Source organism: Geosmithia morbida (genome assembly GCF_012550715.1).
Source record: "Geosmithia morbida isolate 1262 chromosome Unknown scaffold_21, whole genome shotgun sequence".
Classification (NCBI taxonomy): Eukaryota; Fungi; Ascomycota; class Sordariomycetes; order Hypocreales; family Bionectriaceae; genus Geosmithia; species Geosmithia morbida.
In genome coordinates, this window is record NW_023336208.1 from 314,246 (window position 1) to 341,327 (window position 27,082).

At 53.4% G+C, this 27,082-nt stretch overlaps 8 protein-coding genes across 8 annotated transcripts; 3 read left to right on the plus strand and 5 right to left on the minus strand.

Annotated features, from left to right (window-relative positions):
- Nucleotides 1-300: 300 nt before the first annotated feature.
- Nucleotides 301-1,401, minus strand: GMORB2_4577 (Glycosyl hydrolases family 43; the record flags this gene model as incomplete). The annotated part of the gene is made up of 1 exon (XM_035466551.1): nt 301-1,401. One exon carries the CDS (start codon nt 1,399-1,401, stop codon nt 301-303), a length of 1,101 nt encoding a protein of 366 aa, XP_035318320.1.
- An 823-nt stretch (nt 1,402-2,224) lies between these two features.
- On the minus strand, nt 2,225-5,497 carry GMORB2_4578 (TPR protein; the record flags this gene model as incomplete). Its single annotated transcript, XM_035466552.1, has 7 exons — nt 2,225-2,489; nt 2,580-2,771; nt 2,859-3,449; nt 3,534-4,458; nt 4,632-4,814; nt 4,944-5,226; nt 5,327-5,497. 7 exons carry the CDS (start codon nt 5,495-5,497, stop codon nt 2,225-2,227), a joined length of 2,610 nt encoding a protein of 869 aa, XP_035318321.1.
- A 2,712-nt stretch (nt 5,498-8,209) lies between these two features.
- Nucleotides 8,210-9,415, minus strand: GMORB2_4579 (uncharacterized protein; the record flags this gene model as incomplete). Its single annotated transcript, XM_035466553.1, has 4 exons — nt 8,210-8,465; nt 8,568-8,658; nt 8,772-8,853; nt 8,927-9,415. The coding sequence occupies 4 exons, from the start codon at nt 9,413-9,415 to the stop codon at nt 8,210-8,212; spliced, it is 918 nt and encodes a 305-aa protein (XP_035318322.1).
- A 948-nt stretch (nt 9,416-10,363) lies between these two features.
- Nucleotides 10,364-12,662, plus strand: GMORB2_4580 (aspartyl-tRNA(Asn)/glutamyl-tRNA(Gln) amidotransferase subunit A; the record flags this gene model as incomplete). Its single annotated transcript, XM_035466554.1, has 8 exons — nt 10,364-10,368; nt 10,503-10,793; nt 10,913-11,346; nt 11,406-11,505; nt 11,579-11,732; nt 11,770-12,083; nt 12,142-12,401; nt 12,481-12,662. 8 exons carry the CDS (start codon nt 10,364-10,366, stop codon nt 12,660-12,662), a joined length of 1,740 nt encoding a protein of 579 aa, XP_035318323.1.
- A 2,386-nt stretch (nt 12,663-15,048) lies between these two features.
- Nucleotides 15,049-15,566, plus strand: GMORB2_4581 (NAD dependent epimerase/dehydratase family; the record flags this gene model as incomplete). The annotated part of the gene is made up of 2 exons (XM_035466555.1): nt 15,049-15,323; nt 15,449-15,566. 2 exons carry the CDS (start codon nt 15,049-15,051, stop codon nt 15,564-15,566), a joined length of 393 nt encoding a protein of 130 aa, XP_035318324.1.
- A 581-nt stretch (nt 15,567-16,147) lies between these two features.
- On the minus strand, nt 16,148-17,986 carry GMORB2_4582 (Amino acid permease; the record flags this gene model as incomplete). Its single annotated transcript, XM_035466556.1, has 1 exon — nt 16,148-17,986. The coding sequence occupies one exon, from the start codon at nt 17,984-17,986 to the stop codon at nt 16,148-16,150; it is 1,839 nt and encodes a 612-aa protein (XP_035318325.1).
- A 1,529-nt stretch (nt 17,987-19,515) lies between these two features.
- On the plus strand, nt 19,516-21,117 carry GMORB2_4583 (Taurine catabolism dioxygenase TauD, TfdA family; the record flags this gene model as incomplete). Its single annotated transcript, XM_035466557.1, has 4 exons — nt 19,516-19,819; nt 19,901-20,405; nt 20,552-20,872; nt 20,943-21,117. The coding sequence occupies 4 exons, from the start codon at nt 19,516-19,518 to the stop codon at nt 21,115-21,117; spliced, it is 1,305 nt and encodes a 434-aa protein (XP_035318326.1).
- A 422-nt stretch (nt 21,118-21,539) lies between these two features.
- On the minus strand, nt 21,540-25,117 carry GMORB2_4584 (Ankyrin repeat; the record flags this gene model as incomplete). The annotated part of the gene is made up of 3 exons (XM_035466558.1): nt 21,540-22,136; nt 22,230-23,754; nt 23,838-25,117. The coding sequence occupies 3 exons, from the start codon at nt 25,115-25,117 to the stop codon at nt 21,540-21,542; spliced, it is 3,402 nt and encodes a 1,133-aa protein (XP_035318327.1).
- Nucleotides 25,118-27,082: the final 1,965 nt, after the last annotated feature.

Sequence of the window (27,082 nt, forward strand, 5' to 3'; positions counted from 1 at the left end):
TCCCACCTCCCAGTAATCTAACCTACAGCTTCTAGACCTTTCGAGATGGCTAGGCATTCATTCCGCGTGATCGATCGAGCGCAAGAGGAAATACAAGCGAAGTGGAAGAAGAGATAAGACGACAAGAAAAAAAGCGAAAAGAGAAGAGAAGTTAACAGATTTCTTGGATAATGTCATCACTAAAGAAAATTCTCAGATCTCGTTGCCGCTGTGCCCCGATTGGCGATGCAGCATTACATCGTAACATGGCTAACATCATCTCGACTGATCGACAGAGGAAAGAAAAAGAAAAAAAAACATTTACAGGAATTTCTTAAGCTTCCCCATGATCTTCTGCATCGGATCTGAGTGGCGGTTTCCCTGCTGTGCCTGGGGCGCAGGACCACCACCGCTCGAGGAACTACCAGGGTAGCCGTTCCAGATGCCGGTGTTGGGCCTATTGGAACAGCACATGGGACGGGCGTCGTGGGCAAAAACTTCCGGTGACATGACCATGATCCTGGCCTTGCGATTCTTGAAGCCTTCTCCCCAGTTGTCGGTGCCGTGGTAGATGCAGAAGACCCGGCTGTCGCCAGGCTGCGGGCTCTGCAGGAAGCTGGCGTGGCCGGGTGCGTAGGGGCCAGGCATGGACCGGTCGTTTGCGAGGAGCGGGGTGGGTCTCTTGGTCCAGGACTTGGGATCCATGGGATCGGCCTGGAGCGAGTTGAGCCGCAGCAGGCCGAGCTTGTACTCGCTCGTGAAGCTGGCGTGGCCGGAGTAGACGATCCCCGTGAAGGCGCCGTTGGGCAGGCTGAGCCAGGTGGGGCCCTCGTTGATGCCCCTGCGATTGTTCTCGAAGCGCTCCCACGGCCGGTCGGCCTTGGAGATGCAGGCCGGCTTGAGGTGCTTGTGGTCGACGGCCTCGATGGGCGATACCATCTTGGTCAGGTACAGGTTCTGCTGGGTGTCCGAGTTATCGCCGGGGGGCCAGCCCGACCAGCAGATGTACAGGTCACGACCGTTGATGCTGAAGACGGTGGCATCGATGCTGAACTGCTCGGGGAGACCCTTGACCGGGCCTAGGAATTCCCACGCGGAGGCGACCATGGGGTCGGCATTGCTGGAGCGTAGAACGATGGTGCGGTGCCCCGAGTTGCCGAGGCCGGGCCGGGTCGCCGTCGCGTAGATGTACCATCTGCCGTCTAGCCAGTGCAGCTCGGGCGCCCAGATGTCTTTGGACCAGGGCGCGCCCTCCGGTGGCTGCCAGATGATCTGCTTACGGGGCTGGTGGAAGTCTTCCATCTTTGGTGACTGCCATATGGAGATGCGATTGGCCAGGGTAAAGGTCAGGTAGAAGACGCCGTTGGCCGCGACGAGCCACGGGTCTGGTGTCGCAATCTGAGCGATGGGTTGGTTGGACATTTCCTCTAGGCTGCACGTCGGCGGGGTAGGTATCGAAATCAGCCGTCGTGTTCGAGATGGTTTGACGGTATACTGTGTCGGGAGGATATCGGCCAGCGTCTCGGCGTAGGATGGAATGCTCTGACGATATGTGAGGGTGCAGGCTAGGGGCAAGTAGAGAAGAGAAGAGAAGACAGGTGTGATTTGCGGTATGGTAGCTTAAGCATCCAGTTCTAGCTGGCTGGACTGCTGCTACTAGAGGTGGTGAGAGTGATGAGTGATGGATGACGTGTTGCTGCCCTTTCGCTGTGACGTAAGGTGTCAGGGAAAAAAAAAAGTGGGTGAGGTGCGCAGTGTCGATTGCCCATTCCGGTCAAGTAATAATAATACGTGACTTCACTCTGACACGGGAGTACGCGTACTGCGTATACGTACAGATTACGAGTATACGAGCAATCTGTATAGGAACAGGTGAAGGCTCGACCGGGTCTTCAGAGGGGATCACGCCGGTTCAGGGGTAGAAATACGCATCCTATCATATATAGAGATGGGTGATGAGAATGCTATTGATGGATCTACATGAGAAGAAACAAATGTGAGCGACGTGGCATATCATGCAAAATAGCCATTGAGGGGGGGGGGATCTGGTGACGGGCAGAAAGCCAGGACTGAGGTCGCGGGGTCCAGAAGGCAAGTGCCGGGCTGCTAGAAGAACAGGGGACCTCCCTTCCATCTGGGTGCCTTAGGCTCGGAATTCGAGACGGGCCATTGTATCGTCTTGAGGGCATCTGCCTATTTGATCCTGGTAACCCTACACCGGATCCATTGATCCCAGTGCATAGGCTTAGCGATAGAAATACAGTATCGCGTCATCAAAGTCGGCTTCGGTGAATTCCACTCTAGCCGACGACTTGTTCCCCTGTTTTGAAAGCACTTCTTCCAGGAGCTTGCATGAGTCCTCGCGCAGTTCAGCGCATCGTGAGTCGAAGCCGTTCTTTTCCTCGAGCACTCTTGAAAGTTGATACATGCTGCGAGCGAGCTCGGCCCTTGGCGGGTTCTCACCTTCCATCATGCTTGTATACAAGTCTATACAATCCTGCAGATGCTTCCTGAGGAGGAGAGACAAGGGATAGACCGAAGTCAGCAGATGACTCCGGTAGCCTGCGGATATTGGCATATTGACACACGGGTAGACTCACTCTGCTAGGTCGAACTGGCGGAGCAGTTTCCACAGCCATCCAAAACGATAGCAGCAGCTCAGAGTCTTCAGATGACGGCCACCGAGGGTGGCGATGTACAGCTTGAGACTCTCGGACAAGAGATCCAGAGAAGAGTTCAAGTCCCCCTGATCCGCGCGTACGACCCCTAAGGATTGTAAAGACATGGCGGAACTGGATAAGCATGGTGCCGATGTCAGCCCCATGCGCTGATGCGGGATGCCGCAATGGTATGGAGTGTTCTGATGTCTGCCAACTTACAGAGAAAACCTTTTCCCGGCCACACTCTCTCGTTGACGGAAGAGCGCGACAGACTCATTCAGACAGCCGGCAGCCTCCTCAAGTTCCCCGACTATCCACCAGCATCGGCCGATATTGAGGTAGTTCAGGGCCAACCCAAGGGTCTGCTCCGACGCGAACTCTTCAGATCCGAGACGGATTTCCAGGGCCTTCTTATGGTATAAGATGGCATCCCGGGGGCTTTCGGCTGCTAGGATGACGCCTACATTCATGAAACCGTTTGCGCGGTTGGGATGATACTTCTTCATCAGGTCTTCCGACACTGCACTCTCTCGAAGAGACAGTGCTTTTTTTGCGAGCTCCACCAGATTCATACCGTGTCTGACCTCATTATGATAGAACAGCTGTACCGTGTATATGTCTGCCAGGAGTGTCTTGGGAGCTGCATGGATTGTCCCGTAAAGCTTGCCGCAGTCATCGCAGATGCTGGAGACGAGGCTTTTACCGAGGTTGAACTGGCCACGCTCGCACAGATACCTGGGCACACATCTGTTTAGAAAAAACTTCTCCGAGTCGTGCAGTCGTGAACCGCCCAAGCCCGAGGCGAGGGTACTTGTGTGAGAGGGGGATCGAGATACTGAGAATGGGGCTGAGAGGCCGAGTACGACGTCTGGGTCGCACTAGTAATCTGCTTACCATGCGCAGGAGTATATCAGGTCGACAAAATCGGAACTGGGTCGGAGGACCTTCTCTCCGTCTCTGTGAGCTTGAGATTCCAGGTAGTGGCAATGGAGCGAGAGGACGTGGGGCTGGAAGATCTCGCAGCGGCCCCAATGCTCGACCATGTGATCCCGTGCCATGCCTTGAAGCGGGAACGACTGCCTCAAGAGTGCGACTGCGTATTCGAAAGGCCTCTGTAAAGGCACTGTGGAATGCATGACGATGTCGCGTACGAGCCGATGCATGTTGATACTCGCCCCACGGCCCTCGGAGGCAGGGAGTCGCGCGATGAAGGATCGCCGAGAAAGCTCCCCGAGCAGACTCTTGATGCTGATGGTGCTGGATAGAATCGGGACAGGTCCGCTGGGATAATAGAGCATCCCTTCGGGGATCGAATCTGGATCGAAAAAGGCAATGGTTGCTAGGATCTCGACTGCCATAGGGTTATTCGAGCCTAGAGTGTGCATGTGAGACGCGATGGCATCTAACACACTTCCCGAGCTCCACGGGTTGTCGAGGTGGATGTGCTGCAGATCACGATCCGTTGAGCCTCTCCCGACTTCCTCGGTGAATTCAGCCATTGTCGAGTATGAGCATCCTATGAAGGATGTCACCTGCTCTATCAAGAGAGGGTAGTACTGGGACCTCTTGGCCAGGTCTGCAGCTGCGTGAGGGTCTAGTCCCTCGATGCGACCGTTCAGTAGCTTCTGGGTGAGCTGCGTGCCCTCCTCTGGAGACAGTTCGTTCAGTTGAAAGTGTCGCTCCACACAGTCCAGCCGATGTAGGGACGACACCTGGCCCCTACTTGTAATTATGATGGAACCTTGATGAAGATCGACCCATAGCGGGTTCAGAATCCGAGCTTCATCCATGTTGTCGAGAACTAGCAGCCACTTGACGTCTGCGATGCATGGTCAGCAAGTATAGACCTCTCTCATCCAACCAGGCGAGCTGCCAAGATCCATGCATACTTGCCTTGTTGCGGAGTCTTCAACCATTCCATTGCGGCGCTGATTATCAGCTCTTTCTCTTGACGTATCGTATTGTCCGTCAGCTGCAGCATCCGGGATATACCGCATAGGTCATGCTCAAACTTGTCCTCGGTGTCGGAGGAGACCCAGAAGATGTGGGTGAAGTGTTTTCTGTAACGATAGGCAAACTCGATGGCAGTGTTCGTCTTTCCGATCCCCGGGAGCCCATGAAGCACGCAGATACGAAGCCTTGTAGGCGTCCCGTTTCCCTTGCCAATGCCGTGTTCTTGGGTCTGGGGTTTGGATGGAACATGCCAGGGGGCTAAGAGATGACCCATGCCTCGTATCATCTCTGCACGCCCCGTAAACGAGGTATTCTTCGGTAAAGGTAGAAGAAAACAGGATTTGGGAATACGGTGCGACGTGAGAAGGTCGACCGAGACGCTCTTAGAGATGCTTTGGTCCAAGACTCGAAGATTCCTCTGATGATACGCCGGGTTGTCGAGTTCCATGGTAGAACCGGGGGCTGGGGCTGGATTCTCGACTGATCCTTGATAAGCCTGGATTTCCCCGGGCTCACCTGAAGGCCCGGTTACTTCGAGTGGGAGATTTTGGGTTCGGTGATCATCAGTCGGTATATGCTGCCTTCTCGAAGCACGGGGTGGGGTGGCGATGCCGGAGGCCATTCTTAACAGCATCTGTAAAATGGGCATCTTAGTACGTACGATTACGTGGTGGATTCTCCCACCTTGTTTCATGCATTCTTTTCCGTTTCCATGATCGGTAAGGGTTCCTCACCTGTGACACTATTCGCATCTCATCAATGTTCTGCTGTGTCCACCCGTTCCAATCTTTCAGTTCCTGCGACCATCTGCCTCCGATGATGTCATATGCCTCTTGCGTCCAACTGCTTATCGCTCCGCCGATTGCCTCAAATTCAGAGGATGACTCGGTACTGAACTTGGACATGCCGGAGTGGTCCGCATTGATTCCATAGGAGATGGTGTGTGGGATGCACGCTGACTCTTTGTCAACGACATAGCTTCTGTGGTGGTTGAGAGCACACAAGTCAGTGTCTGAATTTGGTGTAGTATTACCTGATTGACCCTATCAGGTCATGACGCATCCAACTACGCGGCAGCTAACTCGAGCCGGTGTTGGTTGAGGGGGTTGGAGGGGATAGATTGTAACATGATATGCGGGTACGTGCCTGAGGAGTTTGAACTTGGTTTTGTGAAGTTCGTAGGCTGAGTGAACCCGAAATCTGTCCATGATGAGGTTGAAATGATCATTGATATCAACCAGCAATTGGTTGTTCTGTTTCAGCGTCTTGATAAGGACAGGCTCGCTATGCACAAATGGACGGGAGACGACAGTGACTTTGGATAGGTTGTGCAGAATGCGACCCCATTTTGCGATATCAGATCCAAGGTGCGGAGTCCCCAAGAATATGAGCGCATATGTAGAGACGTAGATGGCCCTCTGAAATAGATAGCCCGCACTTCGGCAGTCATTGGCATACACCAGGGCTTTCTTCACCAGTAAGCCGCCTAGACTGTGTGATATCCATATTATAGGTCGGTAGTGCGAGTCGCGGATTTGCCGGAAAGCAGCGAGTCGGACCACGAGCGTTTGCGCGTGTTCAGAGACGAGATTATTGCTGGGTCTATTGACCCCCTTTTCATAGACGTCGGCGTTGTATCCATATACGAGAACGTTCGCCGGGTAAGGCTTCAGGTACGGTGGTAATAGTTCTGTAGGCCAGAAGGTACCATCTTCAGATTTCCATGTCTTCAGCGGGTGTCCATTCAGCCCATGGACGAGAATGATGTCGGCTTGCGCGTTTTGGTGCTCAAGTACGTATGTAAAGCCACAACGTTGTACGTCGGGGAGAGTTTCTCTCGTCGGTATCTGTAAGTGACCAAGTCAGGATCGGAAGTGGCGACGGCATAGGGAAGACTAGACTGATAGGACCATACTGATACCATTTGGGCACAGCACCAGAACCGCAGTGTGCTGATTGAATCGACTGTATAAAGTTCTGCACTCTCCCGCAACTGAGGATCATCGGGTCGACCAGGGGTTTTCATCAGTCTTGATATAGCAGCTTTACTGGTGAAGCTAGAAGATGCCGATAAATCAGAAATCTAGTCACTGAGAGTCAAGATATCCTTGAGATCTCCATTAAAGCTATGAGATCAAATTTGTTTCTATGATCAGATCTTTCTGCCCACAACACTGCCTCTTGGCATCTAATATTACGACAGATCCATGGAATGATATGGCCTTATGAATATGGATGCCACTGAGTCCGAAGGGCACGCCCAGGTATCAACAGGCCGCCTTGTGGTGTTATACTCCTTGTTCATCAATCCCTTGTGCATGTTCCCATGACCCCAATATGTATGCCACCAGCCTCATCTTCAAGAACAGTCATACGTGGTACCTCTAACTGATCTGCCAACAACGTACCACCAAGACCACAGGCAACCAGATTCAGATGTACTAGAGCGTATAACCGAGTACCGTCAGAGCCCAACGTGCACTTGTGTGTAAGTAATGAAATATAATGATTGGCTAGGGCCCCCCCCCCCCCCCCCTCATACCCCCCTCCCTCTCAGTCATGATCATCTGTGCCTAGTGTTGATTGACTGATATCCCTGGCAAGCTCGATAGACTATTATATGCCTCTCTCTTCCTCCACCCATCTAGTCATCATCACCATTCTCTTCCAATCCCGTTCAAGTCTACGGAATTGTGAAGACAAAACGAGAAGTCCAGGCATACTCATCGAAGCATCTTGCGGATGCCATACATCTGACATGTCCCAGGTCTACAGCCTCTCACAACATGTGGCGCCTCGGGATCTAGCATGGGATACTCTCAGCGACCCCAGGAGGTCCAAGCCAGGCACTCGCGCGCATGGTACGAACCAACCATGGAGACATTTCTGGCCTCCCAGCCCGTATGATTCGATCCCGCAAAAGGATATCGAGGCCAAGCCGTGGTTGACTTGGAAGCGAGATCCGGAAAAGCCGAATGAGAAGCCATGGTATCACTGGTGCAATATAGTCCAAGGTGAAACGGATCATCCATGCCTTGGAAAAGACTGTGCATATTGCATTGGAAAAGGCTGCGTGAGTTTCCTGATATCTTTTGATAGATTATAGTGTGAGAGATACCGTCTAACCCGCTGCTCAAAGGGGCCTCGCTCGACCGTTGCTGAGGGAGGTTGAGAAGAAAGCTGGAGAGTGCCCAGGGTATGTCGGGGCTCTACAGGGAAGGATCATCTACATGACATGCCATGGAGCATACTCCTCAGCCCATACCTGCTGTTTTCAGGGTACCTGTCTCAGGGTTCGTCTTCGCTTGGTGGCACGAGTGAATCCTTCTCGCGAGTAAATATGAAATATATGAATAGAGCTCAGTGTTGTCTATTCACTTCTCAGTCCGCACAAGCCATCATCCCCCGATGCGCATCTGACCATGCCAGCTAGGAGGAGTCTTGATGTCTGCATCTAGACATGGAAGACAAATGTCCTCACTTCCACGCTCTCTCTGAACAGGATATCCACCTCTTGTGTATCATAATGAAATGATACGTGCGGGCAGACTGTATCGATCCATCTATAAGCTTCATCCATATCGAGAGGGCTGATATCCACGTCCGTAGAGATTTTTTTACGTACATTGTGAGATCTCGGGATTGGAAGCCGTACTGGAGTCGAAGCACTTGATCATCCAAGCCTCATCGGATCGTTGCCGGTCTATATAGTAGAACCTATGCGCAGGGTTGGGCCGGAAGTTGATGGACTCGCCAAGATAGTCCGGGAATACGATGTCAGTGGGGACGGCGTCCTGGTCGGGACTGACGGTACGGTAGTCGCACACCGCCAAGGGGGAGTCGATGACAGGTCCGCGCAGTGGTTTCCAGACACTAAACCGTCGGTCTCAGTCGACTTCTCCTCCTCCACATTGAAGAATGCCCACGTATGGGTGTGCTCCACAGCCTTGCGGATAGGAGAGAAGTATCACCTACTTGACGATCTGAAAGCGCGCTGTGGCATACCTTTTGGCGTATTCGGGATGGAAGTACTTGAGTCGTCTGAAGGCAGCATTTGCTGTCTGGTCTGCCAATGGGAATACGAGTCAACTCTTTCTCCTATCTCCTACCACTGTGGTGTATGTATGTGACATGGGTATCATCATTCGACGGTGGTAGGGTACAGGCGCATCCACAAACCTCCGTGTACTGCCGTAAACGGCTGTGCTTTACCAGGAGTCCCTCTCGATCCAGGGGGCAGACGGCTGTCCCTTCGACGGACCTGGGGGGGTTGATCGGACCGGTGATCAGCTACATGGTCGGGTCGGTTCACATCTCATGGAGAATCTCCTTACCTGGAAGTCGAAGGGAAGCACCTGCGACGCCCCGAGCTCTCTCATCAAGAACTCCCTCACCTCTCCGTAGTATCGGCTCACGATGGCGTCTGTTGCGGAAAAGTCGTCGTACGGGAGCGAGGTCATCAGCGGGGCCAGCTGAAAGCCATGAGTATCCAGACGGAAATGGGACTCGTGGCCTCGGATATCTGTCACTGCGATCTGCCTACGGGTGTAGACGACATTCGTCTGCTTAACCATGGGCATCCAGGAGTCGTCGACGGGTATGTTGAGAAAGTATGGCTTGTCGACGCTGCGCTCGACATCGGGCTTCATGTAGAAGACACTGGCGTGCCGCACGGACTGTGGCGGATCCAACCCATCCAGATCCCACCTCCTCGAGGCCAGGTCAGTGAACAGCGGTATGTCATGCCGCTGCTGATGTGTTCCGTCGTCTCTTCCGAGATCGAGTCGGTGAGCTCCACCAGGCTGTAAGTCAGTTCCGGTCATGGTGGAGAATTCTGAAAGCTTTGCTTATTCGATCGTGAGACAGGATGCTCGGTATTCACGAGGAAGATTCCTGGGCTCTTGATCATCTAGGACATGCCATTCCGCAGCCGACGGGGACCAGTTATAGCAGCTCAATAGACACGATCACTTTATTGACATATGACAAGTATTGTGAAGTCACCGCAAGTATCTCGAGGTACTATATCACACGGCATCTTCTGCAAGAAACCTGCTTCTTCTGATTTCTTGGGCGGCAGAGACATGCAGCAAAGCACGATAGGGTGCTTGATGACCACACCCACACTTTTTCTGCATTTGCACTTGCGACACTCGAGGCAATGGCGGTACGTGATTGACGGTTACTTCCCCTCCTTCTCCCAACAAGAAAAAAATAGGGCGAGATAAGAAAGTGAAGCGTTAGGAATGATTTAACCGCTCTCTCACAATTTCTATTCGCCTATAGAGCCTCAAGTCAGGTAGAACGGTACTGACATCACCGTCTATTGTCGCACATTAATATCGACTGTTTCTTGGGATGGACACTTATATCAACTGTTTCTTGATATCAACACTTATATCAACTGTTTATTGATATCGACATTCACTCTCTAACCAAGGCATCCAACGCTAGCCAAGTACTGAATGTGAGTGTCAAGGAAATATTCGAAATTTTCACGCCTTTGAGGCAACGCGACACTCCAATTCGAATCGATAGTAGTTCGCCTGCTGGGTTTCCGATGACTGCTACCCTGACCATCACTATGGGCCTCATCCATTTTTTCCCACTTTTCGCCTCCGTGGCTAACCTTTGGTGGGCCGTCGCGCTCGAAATCGACCCAACCACTACGGTCAGGCTTGATGGTGTGGCATATTACCTGCACCGGCTTCCAGGAAAGGTATACTAGTATCTTCGTGCCTAAACAGCCGCCATGGAGATTTTCATCTAACATGAGGTGAAAACTGGTCAGAGACAAGACTTGAAGGCCATCTGGCAGAGAAGCGGTGAGCCTCATGAGCCTCGGCCTATCCAGCCCTGTACGGTCTTGACGGTCGATGCTGGATCTCCTTCGACTGTCCGCCTGAACAGATTCTTTGCCGAGTTTGCCGCCTTGGACGATGTGTGGTCGACTGCCTTCATAGACGCCCTCGTTCTGCAGGTCGTCGGGCCTACCCCATCCAGCATCGAGAGCAGAGTAGACCATCTCCGTGAGCTTGGGGTGAACTCTCTCTACAAGACTTCCCCTGTGATCGACGGGAGACAGCTACCTCAAGGCCCCTATTTCATACAGAATGGACAGCTTCACCAGGCGTACAGACTCTACCCTGATACGGCAGATGCTTTCGTCGTGGCTACTGTTCCGGACGATTATCAGGATGGGTAGGCAGATAGACATCCACTCGTCTTTTTTTTTTCTTTCTCTTCTTTTCATCTCATCCTTTTTTTCAGGAAAGAGAGAGAGAGAGAGATAAATGCCAGTCCCATGCTGACGTATTCAGATTCCACCCGCTCGATGCAGCGGCCTACGGCGAGCAGCATCCTTCGACGCTGACAATCGCCGTGCCATCTCGGCTCTACTCTCTGCCCACGGAAGAGAGGCCGTTCGCTGGAAAGAGAGTGGCGATCAAAGACATCATTCACCTCAAAGGTCTCAAGACCGGTGCATCCTCACGTGCCTTTACGGACTTTCACCCTCCGAGGAATCACACGGCGCCAGTCGTTCAGGATCTCATAGATCAGGGATTCGTCGTCGTCGGGAAGACTAAGACGACGCAGTTTGCCGACTCGGAGTGGCCCACTCGCGACTGGGTCGACTATCACGGCCCCTTCAACCCGAGAGGGGACGGCTACCTGACCCCCAGCGGAAGCAGTGCTGGCAGTGCTGCCGCTGTCGCGACCTACCCGTGGCTGGACTTTGCGCTTGGAAGCGATAGTAGGTTTAGGAGACATTCCTGCGAAATTCCTCCACTTCTGACATCATGCGTCTGCCAGCCCTGGGAAGCATTCGGGCACCGGCGGCAGCTCAAGCGATCTTTGGGATGCGGCCGACCTTGGGAGCGACGAGCACTGAGGGTATGGTTCCGTACAGCGCGTAAGGATCCCCCCCCCCCCCCCCCCCCCCTCTGCCAGTACTGCTCTGAAGATGATCGATAATCGATATGCAGAAATTGGGACACGCTTGGTGGGTTCGCCCGTACAGCATCCGAGTTTGAGATACTCGCGAATGCTCTCTACGGAACAGGATCCGATACCAGGGATAGAATGCTCAAGTTATGTTTCCTCTCCCGTGAAGTCGAATTGCCGAGTTTACGGAGGACTGTGCGTCCGTGTGCTGATATTGATACAGTTCATGTAGAGACCGACTACGCTGCTGATTCCCGAAGATTATTGGGAGATAGAGGACGGCGAAAGTGCGCGGGTCTTTGAAGAGTTCATCGCGCGGTTGGAGGATTTCCTTCAGGTCAAGCGGACAAGAGTCAACCTCCAGGAGAGCTGGAAGGAGACGCGACCTAAGGGGATGGACGAGTCGCTGGCGAGCGCGTTCCACTACGTCTTTGACTGGTCTGCCAACCGCGACCAGTGGACGGATCTTCTGAAGCCGTTTATCGATTCGTATAGAGAGGAGGAGGGGAAACATCCCGTCCTGAATCCCCAAGTACGATTCAAGGTGTAAGTGCGGACCGGACATGGACGCCCTGACGTAGCGAGCTCCTAACCGGTCGTGTAGGTCTTACACGCGAACCATAACGGCTGAGCAGAAGCGTGAGGGGGAAGAGCTGATCGGCGTATTCAAAGACTGGTTCTACACTCACATCATGCCACCGTCCGAAAACGGCTATTCGCCCAGTATCATGGCCCTTCCCTGGACCGATGGTCAGGTGACGTACCGAGACGAGTATGCGGTAGGACCCCAGCAGTTTACTGGGCAAGGGTTCTTCTTTTACAATATCGGGCCGTATGCGCGGTGCCCAGAGCTGATCATTCCCGGTATTCTCCTCCTCCTCCTTCCGCCCATGGCGCTCCTCAAGATGCTGTGCTGTCCAGATCTGACAGATGGATTGCATAGTGGGATATACGCCGTACGTGTCCAAGTATACCGACAGCGAAGAAGGATTGCCGGCTGCGGTCGGGATCATGGCCGCCGAGGGGAGCGACGTCATGCTTACCCAGTTGGTCGCTGGCCTCTTCGGAAAAGATGGTTTCGAAGCCAGCGATAGAAACAGTACAGGCTTGTGGGATGAGCTCTAGCACCACAAGTCAAGGAAGGGCACTTTATCCGCCCCAAGACAAGAACGGGAATCCCGTGGGGAACACGTAGAGTCTAGCGTCCCTCGTCAACACTTGTCACGGAAATGCCGGGGATCAACAACCACGAGCGTTACGTTGGTGTTGAATATCTTGAGGCTGCACCCGTACACCATATCAAGACGGATGGTGGGTTGGCCGTAGCAGCTTCATTTCTCTCTACTGTCCGTCGTCACGCCACTCTTCATAATGCTATGCACAATTGAGCGACTGCACCGACGGCCAAACCTCAATCGAATAGTATTTGTGGTTGCTATGATATGTTCCAAGTCGCCTTCTTGAAGCTCCTTATTTCTCTCACGCCCCGACATCGTTACTGTGCTCTCGAGACCACCACCGTCACAAAATCTTGACATCTATACGAGGGAATCATTCGCACGAATGCGGACAGTGCCATTGAGACATCCTTCTTCTTGACATGGTGCCATTACCCCTTGATCTTTTTTTTTTCGGGGGGGGGGGGGGGCGCACCCTCTCGTCAATATCCAGCACCATCTCGTCGTGCCGCGAGAGCTGTCCCCACGCAGAACAGTTCTTTCATTAATCGGCTGTGACCTGCCGTAGAAACCCGCAAGTACTGGCATCGTGCGGTCACTTCTCCATGACCGGAACCTCCTTATCATACAATGCTGAACCTCTGCCGCACCGACGTCCCTTCCCCAGCTCGAGATGCACTAGCAACGTCTCCGTCTTCTCCAACTTACCATGGTACTCGGCAATGACGTTCTAGGTGATTATACGCCTCGCTTGCATGTGCCCCTACACATAGCGTAGCGTGGATGTTCAGTTACTCATGTGAGAGCCATTGGAGTAATCTCAGTAAAAGTGAGTCCATCGGGACGGAATATGTCATACAAGTGTCACGAAGTGGGACGTGCAGGGAGATGATATACCAGTACCGCACTCCTCCCTCCATAGAAGGATAGCCGTGGTATCTCTACCCGACTGGTGTCTCCTGTTGGAGACACGAGGAACACATACACACACACACTACACAACAACAAGTTGAGGCCTCAACACCGAGATACCTGGCAATAAGTAACCGCCTTTCTCGTGGAGCGAGAAAGGGAGTCAACGATCAATATACATCTTCATCCCCATTGTGCATCTGTATCCGCTACATCACCACAACTACGCCGTCACTCCGTCGTCTGATCTACCGTGTTTTCGAAAGGCCTTTTGCGGGTGAGAGAGCCGTCTGTCGTTGCCGTCGCTGGAGAGGAGCGACGTGTGTACCCTGCGGAGGCAAGGTGTCGAGGGACTTGTCAGAAGTAATAGAGAAAGTGATGAAGTCTTGCCGGCAGGAGACAGAAAAGAGATTCAGGGTCAACTTTAGGGTCGAGATTCATATTCATTCATCCCTATCTCCTTACTTCCTAGTAGCTTCCCAGCTCCCTCTTTATACTTGTTCTCGCATCTTGTCTCTAATGTCTTCATCTTGCTTGTGATGATCTTTATGCTTCCTTGGACCTTGACTGAATCTTTCTTGATGATCTCCTGATGTCATTCTTGGATGTGGCTTGATGTGGCTTGATATAACTTGGTGGCTTGACACTTTCCTGACTGTCCTCTGTCCTCTGTCCTCTGTCAGCACTTGACACAAGGCAGGCACGAGGGTCCGTTGTTGTCCTTCCCAAATGGAAGGATCCCCTGTCACTTGAGGTGGCTGCTTCCGGTTGCGAGAAGCTTTCGGCAATCGGTGAAATGGTGGTTGCCTCGTCGGGAGAAGCTCCTGCCTGAGTTCAAAGACGGCCGTCACTCGAGGCGTGTGCCTCTAGTCTTGAAATCTCCCCTTCCATTACTTATATCCTTCCCAAGTCTCTTCCTCCATTCTTTCCTTCCATCCCTCCTCGGTGGGGAGGAAGTGGGAGGAAGGGAGGATGTCATCATCGGGAGGGACCGTTATGGGGAACCTGAGGGACCGCAGCGTGTTCTCTGGCTACGCATGGATATGGACAGTCGACGTCGGTACAGTATCGTCGTGAGTCGGCCCCTCATGTTGATCTGCCGCACTTGTGCAGGCAACCCATCAGCATCTCTCTCCCCTCTCTTTTGACTTGGAAGAAATACTCGGTCTAATAGTACCGGATAATCCCATCCAGCTCAGACGCACATTCAAGGGCCTGATCTGTGTTATCGTTCGGCATCTATCTATGAGAGATGATTTCGTCCTAGTCGCTCGTGTGCTGATTTGCCGCGTCCTTGACTCCTCTCGGACCGGAACGTCCTGTCGGACATCCTTAGTGCTTACGTGCAGAAATGATGATATGGATACGGATTCAAGAGCGAGCAACCGTAATTCCGAATGGTCGACTGATTTGATCTTCAGATGCGCAACGTCAGGGACAGCTCATCGCTATACCTTGCTATTCTCGGCCGAATTCTGAACGGCGCAGAGATAGGGTACGGAGAGCAGGGGTACTACCTCGCCTCGTCCGGCGACGTAGTATGGGATGACCTGTACGATGCCATGGCCCGCGCTCTGAAGACCCGACGTGTCGTCGACGACGAGTCCGTCGTTCTGGCGGATGACGCTGTTCTCGATCAGATGGGTGCTGCTATTCAGCGTTCGAAGGAATTCGTGCCCGTTGAGCTCGGTGGGCTGTAAGTTTTGTCTCTTATTCTCTCGACGCAGGGATTGATACATGGTTTCATGAGATAAGAAAGGAGAAGAAGAAGGAGAAGAAAGAGAAGCGAAGTGAATGAATGCTAATCTGTCCCCTTCCAAGGTGCACTTTTACGTCTCGAAATGGGAAGAATATTGGCTGGGAGCCCGAGTATCCAGCTGATTATATTCTACAGGCAGCTGATGAAGAGGTTGATCGGATTCTCAATACCGAGAGATGACCGTTTGACGGCAGATGTCCTCTATGATTCCGGTTTTGTTTTTGAGGGGGAAAAGAAACATTTACCGTTGCCCAAAAGCTCTCGGAGCGAAGGCGGGTTCTGATCTACACCGAGGCATGTTCTCGAGCGGGATGTCCAGATATATCACATGTAACACGTGCATGCAACTGTGTCTACCATGGCAGAAGGGGAAGAAGAGATGGGGAAAGAAGTCACTGGATGCAAGTAATGAGAGGGGGATGATTGCTCCGCGGGATATAGCTGTCCCTCAGGATCTGAGAGCGCGAAATGAGAGTCACTACACCATGCCGGATATTTTTGATCTCCACGCCCCTACGGCACTCGACCAGGAGTGAACCGTGAGAGTGAAGGGCACGTTGCCGTCTGGAATTGGCAAGATATCACAGCAGAACTGTATTGATGGGGAAGGCAACTTCTGTAGGTTCATGCATGTACCGATCAGTATGATCTGTCTGGTGATTGGCTCCTGGAAACGACGAGAGCGATACGTATGTAAAACGGGTACATTGACTATGAAGAATACATAATTTACATGCCAAGGATCAGACGCAATGAAGGGTTCAGACCTTTGAGATGCTTTGAGTAGAGCTGACCTTCAAATTGGACCCTTCAGGGTCCTCGTGCACCAGATCAATGCTTCCATCCCCACGACGTCTCTGACGCACCTCGCGGCCAAGTTCGTCGTGAGTGGCATCCCACTCGGCCACTTCGGCATTAGGCACGCGCACGAGGCGGTGGGTGTTGGCACCGTTGTCGCTGATATCAACCACTTGCGACCGGATGGTGTACTTGCGCCAACGGGGAAGAGCGACCATCCAGAGATAGTAATAGGCGCCGCACAAGCCAATGATGCCGATGCCGACAATCATGTAGGTAGCATAGAAGAAGCTCACGGTGCCGTCATATATGCCACCCTCCGGAGGGATCCAAGGCATGATGAGGAGATAGAGCTGGGAGAGTACATACAGACCGACAATGGTCCACCAGGCCCTGAAGCTGGACGGCGGTGTGCCGGAGCGGTCACGGCGGCGGCGGAGAATGATCAGACCGATGCCCATGGCGACGTGGAAGATGGCCTCGGGGTACGTCTTCAGACTGACAACAAACTGGAAGGCGTCACCTGCCGGGGGCGCCAGGATCATGATGAAAGTGACGAACCACTTGAGGAGGTAGGGACCGAGAGGAGTGCCGAACGGCTTGGTAGAGACCCAGAACTCCGTCCAGGGGAGCACGCCCTGGCGCGCAATCTCGCGGATCTGCCGTGACTGCTGGATGAGGACGGCAAGCAGGTTACCAAAGGAGCTGAGAAGCACGCAGAAGTTGAGGGCCGACTCGGCCTTTTTGCCAAATGCAGTGCGGAAAAACACGGCGGCCGCCAGCTGGTCCGACTCCATGAACACCTCCTTGGGGACGGCGGCGAAGTAGGCGACGTTGCAAAGGAAGTAGAGGACGAAGACGATGAGCAGGGACGCGGTGGCGTTCTTCTTGAGAGTCGGAATGGGGTTCCTGATCTCGTTGGCCATGCTGAAGGCGTTCTGCCACCCGGAGAAGGCGAACGAGATGTTGACCATGGCCTGGGATAGGTTGTAACCACTCGACGTCGTCCCGTCAAACCCATGGCCGTTGGCAAAGTTGGAGCCCGGGTTCTCGATCTTGGACACATGACCGCCGAGGATGACGAGGCCCGATATGGCGATGAAGGTCATGAGGAGCAGCTTCAGGGCACCGATGCCGTTGATAGCCCAATAAGAGTACTTGTTGTGCGCGATGACGCAGATGACGGCCACGGTGTAGGCGGCGATGGCGACGCCCTTGAGCTCCCAGGGGCCGGGGTCGCGCCCAGCCATGCGCCAGAGGTAGGTGGACAGCACGATGGCGTTGCTGCTGCTGAAGGATAGGAGGACGGTCTGGACGGCAAAGGCGATGGGGAAGAAGTGCTTGGGTCGCGGGTAGCTCTGCTCGAGCCAGACGACCTCGGAACCGCTGCGGTTGGGGAAGTAGCTGGTGAACTCCATGTGAACGCCGAGACCGGCGATGGCCAGGATGAGCCCGATGACCCAGTAGACCAGGGCCAAGCCGACGGACCCCGTGAGCTTGAGGATGGTGCCCGGCGTGGAGAAGACACCGGTGCCCACCATGTGGTTGACGTTGAGGAAGATGATGGTGAGCCAGTTGACATGGTAGCCTAGCGGCGAGCGCGCCTCAACGGGCGCCCCCACGGCCTCCTGGTAGGCAGACGTGCCATTCTCGGCTGTCTGGCGGACGAAAGCGAGATCGCCATCGCGAATGACAGAAGTGTCGCTGTCTGACTGGTGTCCCTGACCGTTGGGAGCGGCTTGCTTGCCACTCCGGGGCTTGATCTTGTCCAGGAAGCCTGCGATCTTTGTCTTGCTGTCCATATCGACGTCGGGTAGGCCTATGCGCCTTGTCAAGTCGGAGACTTCGATGGGACCTATGGACGACCTTGGGTCTTCTCAAGTCATGAGCGCTCCGCGGGAGAGGAGACGGACTGGCCTTTTATCGCTGGATTCGGCCATGGGGCCGGGAGACTGAGGACCGCATGCCACAACCGCCAAGTATATCGACCAACGAGTGGGCGGATATATGGAGCAGGAAGGTTACGTCTGGCGGGGCCAGACATCTTGAAATACGGGTACGCAAGGTGTGATTACTTGTTATAATAATGCCACCATCACGCTTTGACCGCCTTGAAGTCTCTGATGAAGCAACGGCCAACAGCTGCAAATGTCGAAGGGCGGCTCTGTTTTAGATACTGAAAGAGCCAGGCATATATATATGTAGTAGTCCCGACGGGTAATTTTAGAGTTATATATAAGGTACGTTCGTGTATTCAAACTCGCAAGTACCGTGTGCTCCTAGTAACTGTATCATTTTCATTCTTGCCGCTACGATATCATCGGGGAGCATCGACCCCAGGTCTCGAGCTCATCTTCTTCTTCCTCCCAGCTTTCCCAGTGCTCGGGTTTGTACAAAGAGGTCACTACTCTTCTATTTCGTTCTCGTTGTAGAGCATCCGCCCATCAAGTCGTCCTCGGTCATGTCCACATATCATACCACCAGCGCTCGGGCCCTGCCGGCGCCATACAGACCAGTGTGATATTTCTACCACGTAACAGTATCATGGGTATATTCGAGACTATCCAAGCTTTACCAGCGTGGCACGCCATTCATAGCTCCATTGCGTATTTCTCAAGTAAAGTATTTCTCATGTAAAGTATTTCTCATGTAAAGTATTTCTCATGTAAAGTATTTCTCATGTAAAGTATTTCTTATGTAAAGTATTTCTTACATAAACTTTCGTAAAGCAAATGATGGTGCCTGGGAGGCCGGACGTGCGCAGTAATCACAATGGCATCATTGGTGCCAAGGCGTGCGCAATCGCTGCCGTTGACTAGAGTAGTAATAATAGTTTCGACAGGCCTCCTGCTCTCGGCTGTTCTCTACACGTCTGCATGGAGACTCCGCTCTGCTGATGCTACATGGCATATAGCTCTTGCTGGGTATAAATCAATCGCGCCACTGTCCTGCCAGATGAGGTGCTTAATCCCGGCTTATGGGAGGGCAAGTCCCGCTCTGTTCCCCATACTGACGCTCGGCATTCATAGTTGGATCTCCCGTGCCCGGCATTATAAAGCGGACGGGAGAGACAAGCTTGTAGAAACGTCCGAAAATGTAGATTGTAGATGCACAGAGTGGCATCATCAATGCCAGCTGAAAGCTATCCGTTCGCACTGGTTTGAAACATTGTCGGCCTCCTCAGCCCGAACATTCAACTGAACCCCCAACCCCCTCCCTTGAGAAGTCTTGGTTGAGTGTCATAAAGGACTCGGATAGTTTACATTCGGCATCTCCCGTACATACAAGACTACTCAATCATATCATTTTTGCCACCGAGCCGACAAACATAATGGCTTCCGTGACCACCGCCACCCCGGTTCCTCCGCCCGTCTACAGCCCCACACCGGCGGCGCAGCCACCACCCGGTCAGCCGGACATAAGCTACCACCCGGACTGGGATAAATACCAGGCCCGGGTCGCCCGGCGCCTCCAAACAGAGGACCTCCCAAAGCACCTGCCTGCGGGCTTCCCGAAGGAGTTGAAGGGTGACCTGGTCTGGGACGGCGACACCCTCGCCCAGAAATACGATTGGACGTACGTGCTCTCCGAGACGCAACTTGACGAGATTGACAGCGCCCTCGCGCATTTCAAGTGTGAGCCCTCCACTTCCCTGCCGCGTGCACACCGAGTTCCTGCGCTGGAGCCCGCCAGCTGACGACGGATTGAACGTGAAGCGTTGAACCTCGCCCTCGGATACATCACCCGCGAGACGTTTCCCCTGCCCACGCTGCACGCGGAGCTGCGCCGTCTATCTCGCGAGCTGCACTTTGGCCATGGATTCTTCGTTCTCCGTGGCCTTGACGTCGACCGCTATTCCCGCCAAGAAAATATCATCATATACACAGGCGTCTCCTCCCACATCGGCTCCATCCGCGGCCGCCAAGATGCTTACTACAAGGGCGAGCGCGCCGATGTGGTTATCGGCCACATCAAGGACGTCCGGTCCACCCTCGGTGAGAGCAGGGATAAGGACGCCATCAAGATCGGTTCTCCGGCCTACACTGCGGACAAGCAGGTCTTCCACACGGACTCTGGTGATATCGTCTCGCTGTTTGCCCTGTCGACAGCGGCGTCTGGGGGTGCTAGTCGTCTTGCGAGCACGTGGCGTGTGTATAACCACTTGGCCGCAACGAGACCCGACCTCATCCATACGTTGAGCGGAATATGGGAAGCGGAGCTGTGAGTTCAGTCCCGCTATCACTTCTCCATCCTCCTCCTGCTCTTCCACTCAGTGGCATTGCGTGCTGGGAGAGGAGAGGAAAGTTTATGGATGAGAATTAGAGGACCCCCATGAATCGACCGGCCCAAGACTGATGTACCCTTAGGTTCACCAAGACTGTCGATGACAAGGACAGGTTCATGAGTCGCCCCTTGCTGTACCACCAGCCCGCCAGCGCAGATGGCAAGACTCCTGACAGGGTCATCCTCCAGTATGGTAGGCGATACTACGTTGGATTCGGGGAGCTGCCGCGTCGCAGCCACCTCCCACCCATTACCGAGGCCCAGGCCGAAGCCCTCGACGCCATACACTTCCTAGGCGAGCGGTTCAGCGTCTCGACCAACTTCGAAAAGGGCGACATGCAGTACGTCAATAACTGTGCCATCTTCCACTCTCGCGACGCCTTTGTCGACACAAAGGAAAAACAGTAAGTCACCTCTACTAGGGGTTGATGAGTGTATCTCAATCGCCGGATTGCATGGCTCACAGTGTGACAGGAGACATCTGCTACGCCAGTGGCTCCGCGACCCCGAGTATGCATGGGAGACCCCGGCACCGCTTGCCGCCAGATGGGATCGCGTCTTCGGTGGCGTGACGCCTGAGCTACAGACGTTCCCTCTTGAGCCTCATACCCGTAGCGAGAGCACTCCCATCACGAAAGCATCAAACTAGATCATAGCCGGGTTTGTTCTCGCACCATCTCTCCCGGACGCTTTCAGCTCGACTGCCTGCAATTCGAAAACGGGGGCCGAACGTAGGCATCAATAACAACTGTAAATTCTAAAGTACCGCTCGGATGCATACGAATAGAAGACAAAAAAAATGGAAGATTGAGGCGAAATGCAAACGGCAAACATCTCTGCCGAGGACCTGCGGGAAGCTCTTCCCGCTACGCGCTCACATGTCCTAAGCCCGACCTTCAGCAGAGAGTGCATGGTGCATGCAGATATAACGAAAGGAAAGAAATGCCCGGAGCTGATATCTATGGCCAATTCATACTGCTGGAAATTAAGGGGGTAGTATAAATATATGTACATGACCCCATATAAAGTCGACGGTGATATTAAACTCTACGCATGCAACGACGTGATCCGCTACCCATCAAGTAGCAGCCTGACAATAGCCTCTTGGCCATTCTCCTCAGCCCAGGAAATAGCCTTCCGACCATAGCTGTCCTTGGCATCCCTGTCGACGGACTTGTGGGCAAGCAGCAGTTTTGCCGCCGCTTTATGACCCTCCCTAGCAGCCCAGGCTAGGGCCGTGCGGCCATATGCGTCTCTCGCGTTCACATCCACACCTTCCGTCGATAGCAGTGTCCTGAGAACCATGGTATGGCCTTCCCTGGCAGCCCACAGGATGGGGGTCCTGTTGTAGCAGTCGCCCGAGTTGACATTGATGCCATCCTTCTCTAGCAGGAGCCGCACGATGGCACTGTGACCGGCCCGAGCTGCCTGTGCTAGCGCCGTCTCTCCCGAGCTGATGGGATTGGTGATGCCGGAATTGACGTCGACGTCATCACGGTGCAGGAGGAGCTTCATAACCGCGGTATGGCCACCACGTGCGGCCCACCAGAGCGCGGTCTGGCTGAATTTGTCCTTGATGTTGACGTTGATTCCCGGGTGATGCAGCAGCTCCCGTACCGATTGGCTGTGTCCGTTTCTGGCTGCCCATAGCAGTGGTGACCAGCCTTGCTGGTTCATGAAATTGGCATTGATCGCCTCGTCTCGGAGGAGATCCTCGACAGTAGCGACGTTGTTGATCCTCGCTGCCTGTACAAGGGCCACTTCGCGCGAATCCGTTGAGCTGGATCCCATGTCCATTCCCAGCTTTTCCATGAGCTCCTTGGACGTGGCCTCGTGACCACCCCCTAGTGCCCAATCCAGCGCTGTCTGGCCGTAGTCGTCCTCGATATCAAGCTGGATGCCGTCCTGGGCTAGCAGGAGCTTCACGATGCCTGTGTAGCCAGCTCTTGCCGCCCAGATCAATGGTGTTGCCCCTGCTTTATCTTGATGGTTCAAGTTGACCTTGCTGTTAGCAAGGAGGATCCGGACGACACCTCCGTGTGCATTTCTGGCCGCCCATGACAGCGGCGTCTGCTCATATTCTGTCTCTTCGCAGTTGACATCGGTGTCTGGGTGGTCTAGCATCAGCTGCACAACGTCCTCGTGACCGTTTCTCGCCGCCCAGGATAATGGCGTATCGCTGTACAGACTGTCGCGCGTGTTGACGTTTATGCCGTCCCTCCCAAGTAACAGCTTCACCACACCATAACTCCCGCTCCTCGCCGCCCACGCCAGAGGTGCCCTGCCGTACTCCCTATCCGGTGCGTTGACGTCTACCTCTTCTCTGTCCATCAATAAGCCGACGACGCCGTCGTGCCCGTTGCTGACCGCCCACCAGAGCGGGCTCCGGCCGTATTCGCTGTCCTTGGCATTGACATCCATACGGTCGGCGTTGAGAAGTAGCTTGACGACCGGCTCGTGCCCGTTTTTTGCAGCCCACCAGAGTGGCGTCTGACCGTGGCTGTTTGCTACGGAGGGCGAATATCCGAGTCTCATCAATGAGCTGACAGCTTGTCGTAGCCCAAAGTACGCAGCAAGGTGCATGCCTGTGACGTCGTGTGGGGTGTTCTGGCTGTACGAAGGCGCATTTTGAGGAGTCAGCAGAACCTGACTCGATGCCGACACTGCACCGTGGTTCTTCAAAAACTCCAGCATGAGCTCATCTGTCTCGGAGAGGCTCGCCTGTGCATGATGGCCCCAGTGTCGTGCCGCATAGTCGTACAAAGTGTTCTCGGAAAGTCGTGATTGAAACTCGGCAGCTGTTGTACAAGGCCCGGTGCTGAATGAAGAGAAGGATAGACATGCAATGCAGACACGGGAAATGTACTCTGGCGCTTCGGGGAACCACTGCCTCCATGTCCTCTCAAAGTACTCCTGGGCAGTGTAGTGTACGAGCCTCACTGTGTCGCTCATTCTGTCTACGGCGACCAGTCCTGCGCAGACGGAAACCACGTCCTCGAGATCTGGGAGATTTTCCTCATCAAGCTCATCTTCCCCAATCTCAACGGCCAGAGCGTGGACCAACTCGGAAGCAGTCAAAGGCCGCTTAGCACAGGATATCCAGGAGAGAACCTGTTTCGCAATCTCATACGAATCGCGAGGCTGGCCTCTGACTCTCTCCATGGTATCTCGGTAGGCATGGTCGTAGCCTTCGGAGCCGGTCGGGAGCCTGGACAGGGTTGATCTGACTGCTTTGGGTGACCTCTTCCCAGCAAGCGAGTTCAGGTGTAGCTTGGCTAGAAGAAACCTTTGAGAATAGTCAGTGAATGATCTTGATGCTCGTTCTGGAAGACGGGATAGATGGAGGCTTCCGTCTCGGACGGTACATACATCCCATCAATTGCTCGGATGATGGTATTTTTAATTTCCTCTTGGAGGGCGGAGTTCCTCGAAACGAATGTCGGCAGGATCGACAGGTTCTCATCGAGGTATCTTAGGACGTCTGAGTCGCTGGCGCGTATCTCCATGGTCGGTGCTCCTTCGAAAGCCCTCTCGATCTTCGGTATGAATCGTGACGTGGCGAATACACTTACTCCTGTATCTGTCCGGAGCTGGGACAAGGCCGACAGCATGTTTGTCGTGTGGGTCTCCGACACCTCATCGAGCGCATCGACTATGATGAAGACACGGGGAATCTCTGCAATGGCCGAGTGTAGCAGTTTCATCGTGGCTTCCGTCGACATCTGAGGCGTCCTGCCTTTGTTGCGATCGTAGAATTCCCCCACAGCGTCCGGTATGGAAGGGAGAGACTGCAGGAGCTGTTTGAGGACACTGAAGAGGAAATTTGTCGGTGTCTGCTCGTGGTGTCTTTTGGAGTTGAAGTAGACGCAGGCGATCGCAACAGAGGCGTGGTGCTGGAAATCATGGCGGAGATGATCGACGACGATCGAAGAAAGCATCGTCTTCCCAACGCCGGGCATTCCTGGGCAGAAAAGAGCACCTTGGTCTCCTTTTTTCCATGCCCTGAACTCGTGAGAGGTCAATAACCACTCTCCCGTCCCCTTCTGGCGTCGGCTTATGAAGTCGCATTGCTGAGAGCCGTAGTCTGCGGCCGGGATCCAATTGATGACAGCCAGACGATCCTTTGCGTCGTTGCGCTCCGTCATCTGCTGCAGGTTCTCCTTTACGCCATCCATCCCGACCAGAATGGTACGCGTATTCTCCCGGATCTCCTTTGACAGTGCAAAGTGATCGTTCTCCAGCGCCAGCAGGAGAAGTGACTTCTGGCGATCTATCACGGTGATGGTGTCGCGGAATTCCCCGCTCTTGAACGGCCACATCAGGGATTTCCCCAGGCGGCTCACACTCCCGCTCGACGGAGTGGCAGAGATGAGCTTCCTCTGGAGAGCCTCGAGGCTATCCTGGAGTAGCTGCAGAGGACCTTCTTGACTGCCGATGGACCTTACCGTGATGGTCCACTCGCCTTTCTCCAGCTCAGCGTCCTGAACGACCTCGGTGAAAGTCTCCAGTACGGCCGCGGCAGACCTGATCTCAGCTTTGAGACGGTTGCATTCCTTGGACGATTGCTTTACCCTTTGAAGGTACTCGATCGTCTTCTTACACAAAGACATGATGGCAACGGCCGACGTTGCTATGCTCAATGGGTCCATCGTGTCAAGGGTGGGTATGCAGGATGTGTACGAGAGTACCTGGTCTCAGAGAGATGATCCTGTCGATGCACGCAGAACACGGGCGCTCGGTCCATACAGAGAAGCGCTGGCGGTGCCTCGGATAGCTTCTATAGGAGAGCTGACAATGGTTATTGTATGATGGTGGGACACAAAGGGAGGACATCCCAGCTTGTCCGAGATGCCAGGGACTGCACGTCTACAATAATAATATCATAACGTTCTGCTGCAGCCTACGGTGCTGCGCCATGCCAACTCATGTCGTGGTCAGCAAAGCGTGCACGAAGGTCATCCCACGGCAAGGTATTATTGCATGGCCCCTCTTCGTACGTGATATCTCATGCAGATATCGCATATTGATAGACAGGGACAGGGCTAGGTGTTTGATCGCATTTGGTTGTGGTGGGAACATGTCTAGATTTCGTATTAATATGTGTATGTGAAATGCCAGTTTTTTTTTTTTTTTTTTTTTTTCATATTCTGGGACATTGGGTAAATATGGCTCAAGTTTGTGCGTCTACTCTTGGTCCCTCCATCCCATCGTATACACCTTCAAGCTTCTTCGGGGTCCGGTTCCCTACGCGTACATGCATAGTAATCGATGTTCCCACATGAAGAAGCGTTGGAGTTGATATATTACTTTTACCAGCAGCTGCGGAAACCTATCTACGGAGTGATCGGTGGTCTTCATCTCTCGACATAACTCACAGTTCAAGACAAAGAAGCCCCAGGCAGATTGGAGCAACAACAGGATCCACAACACGGATCATGTCCCTGCTACAACTAGTCCTCGGCAGTATCGTATAGTCCGGAAGGTAAGGTGTCGGCGCATGCTCTCCGTAGCTCAAACAGACAGCGCGCTCATGAGAAGCATTTCCTCCGGGTTTCGATCAAGCCCGATTTGGAGAGACAAGAGGGTTGCTACCGTATGATGTGTACAAGGATCCCGGGGAGCGGCTTCGCCAAGACGACCATGTAAGCACTTATGCCAAGTACAATCGTTTACAGCAGTGATGGACCTTGCAGCAGGACGGAACAGACTTATCACAGGCTGACACTGATATAACACCGTCCCTAAGTTGGCCGACTCCGTTATGCGGATAGTGTCACGAAATCTACATACGTCATCATGTTGCTCACGAGGGCACGGTACTGAATCAACATCGATCTGGCCTATCAAACTTGTGGGAAGCTGTGATGACGTCTCATAGTATGATGTAGACGGTCGGTCGCAGTATCGATGCAAGTTCACACTTGTTGATATTCCAATCGAGAGTCGGTAACCCCAAATATTTCACGAAAGTGCCACCCAGACTGCTGAGGGTTGAAGTTTTAGGTAATTGCCGAACCGGCGATGCAAGGATACCTTGATTCGAGACGAGATGGGATGTGTGATGATTGGAAGTTAGAGTACTTGCAGTTGACGTACAACAAGACAGATCCTTGAAGCCGGGATCAGGTCTTCAATAGCCAGCGTGATGCTATTATTATTACTTATCAGGATTCAACCAAAGAAAAAAAAAAGAAAAAAACGTCTACCAATGTTACCTGGGGAATCAGGGAGCGGATCGCGATACTTTACAGGTCACATAATCGAATCTGAATCTGCTTCTGCCGCGATCCCAGATCTCCCTTCGACTTATTTGACAATCAGCGCATACTTGGGGCAACAATGTATCAATACTCATCCTCCTTACGTCCTCACACGCATTTCAATCACAGGTACACTACGTAGCTCAAGATTATCTACATGTGAATGTACCCCGTAGTCTTCAACTCGATTCCGCAGTGCAGAGTACCCGGTCCTGATTTGATTGCACCATGTCCATAGCCCTCTTCCCACAAAGGGAGGATCCTACATGTCAGATGTGCTATCTAAGCTCGTCATTATTGTACGCCTGCATCACAAGGCGAACCCCAAGGCGGAACTCGGGCAGAACCCAGCCC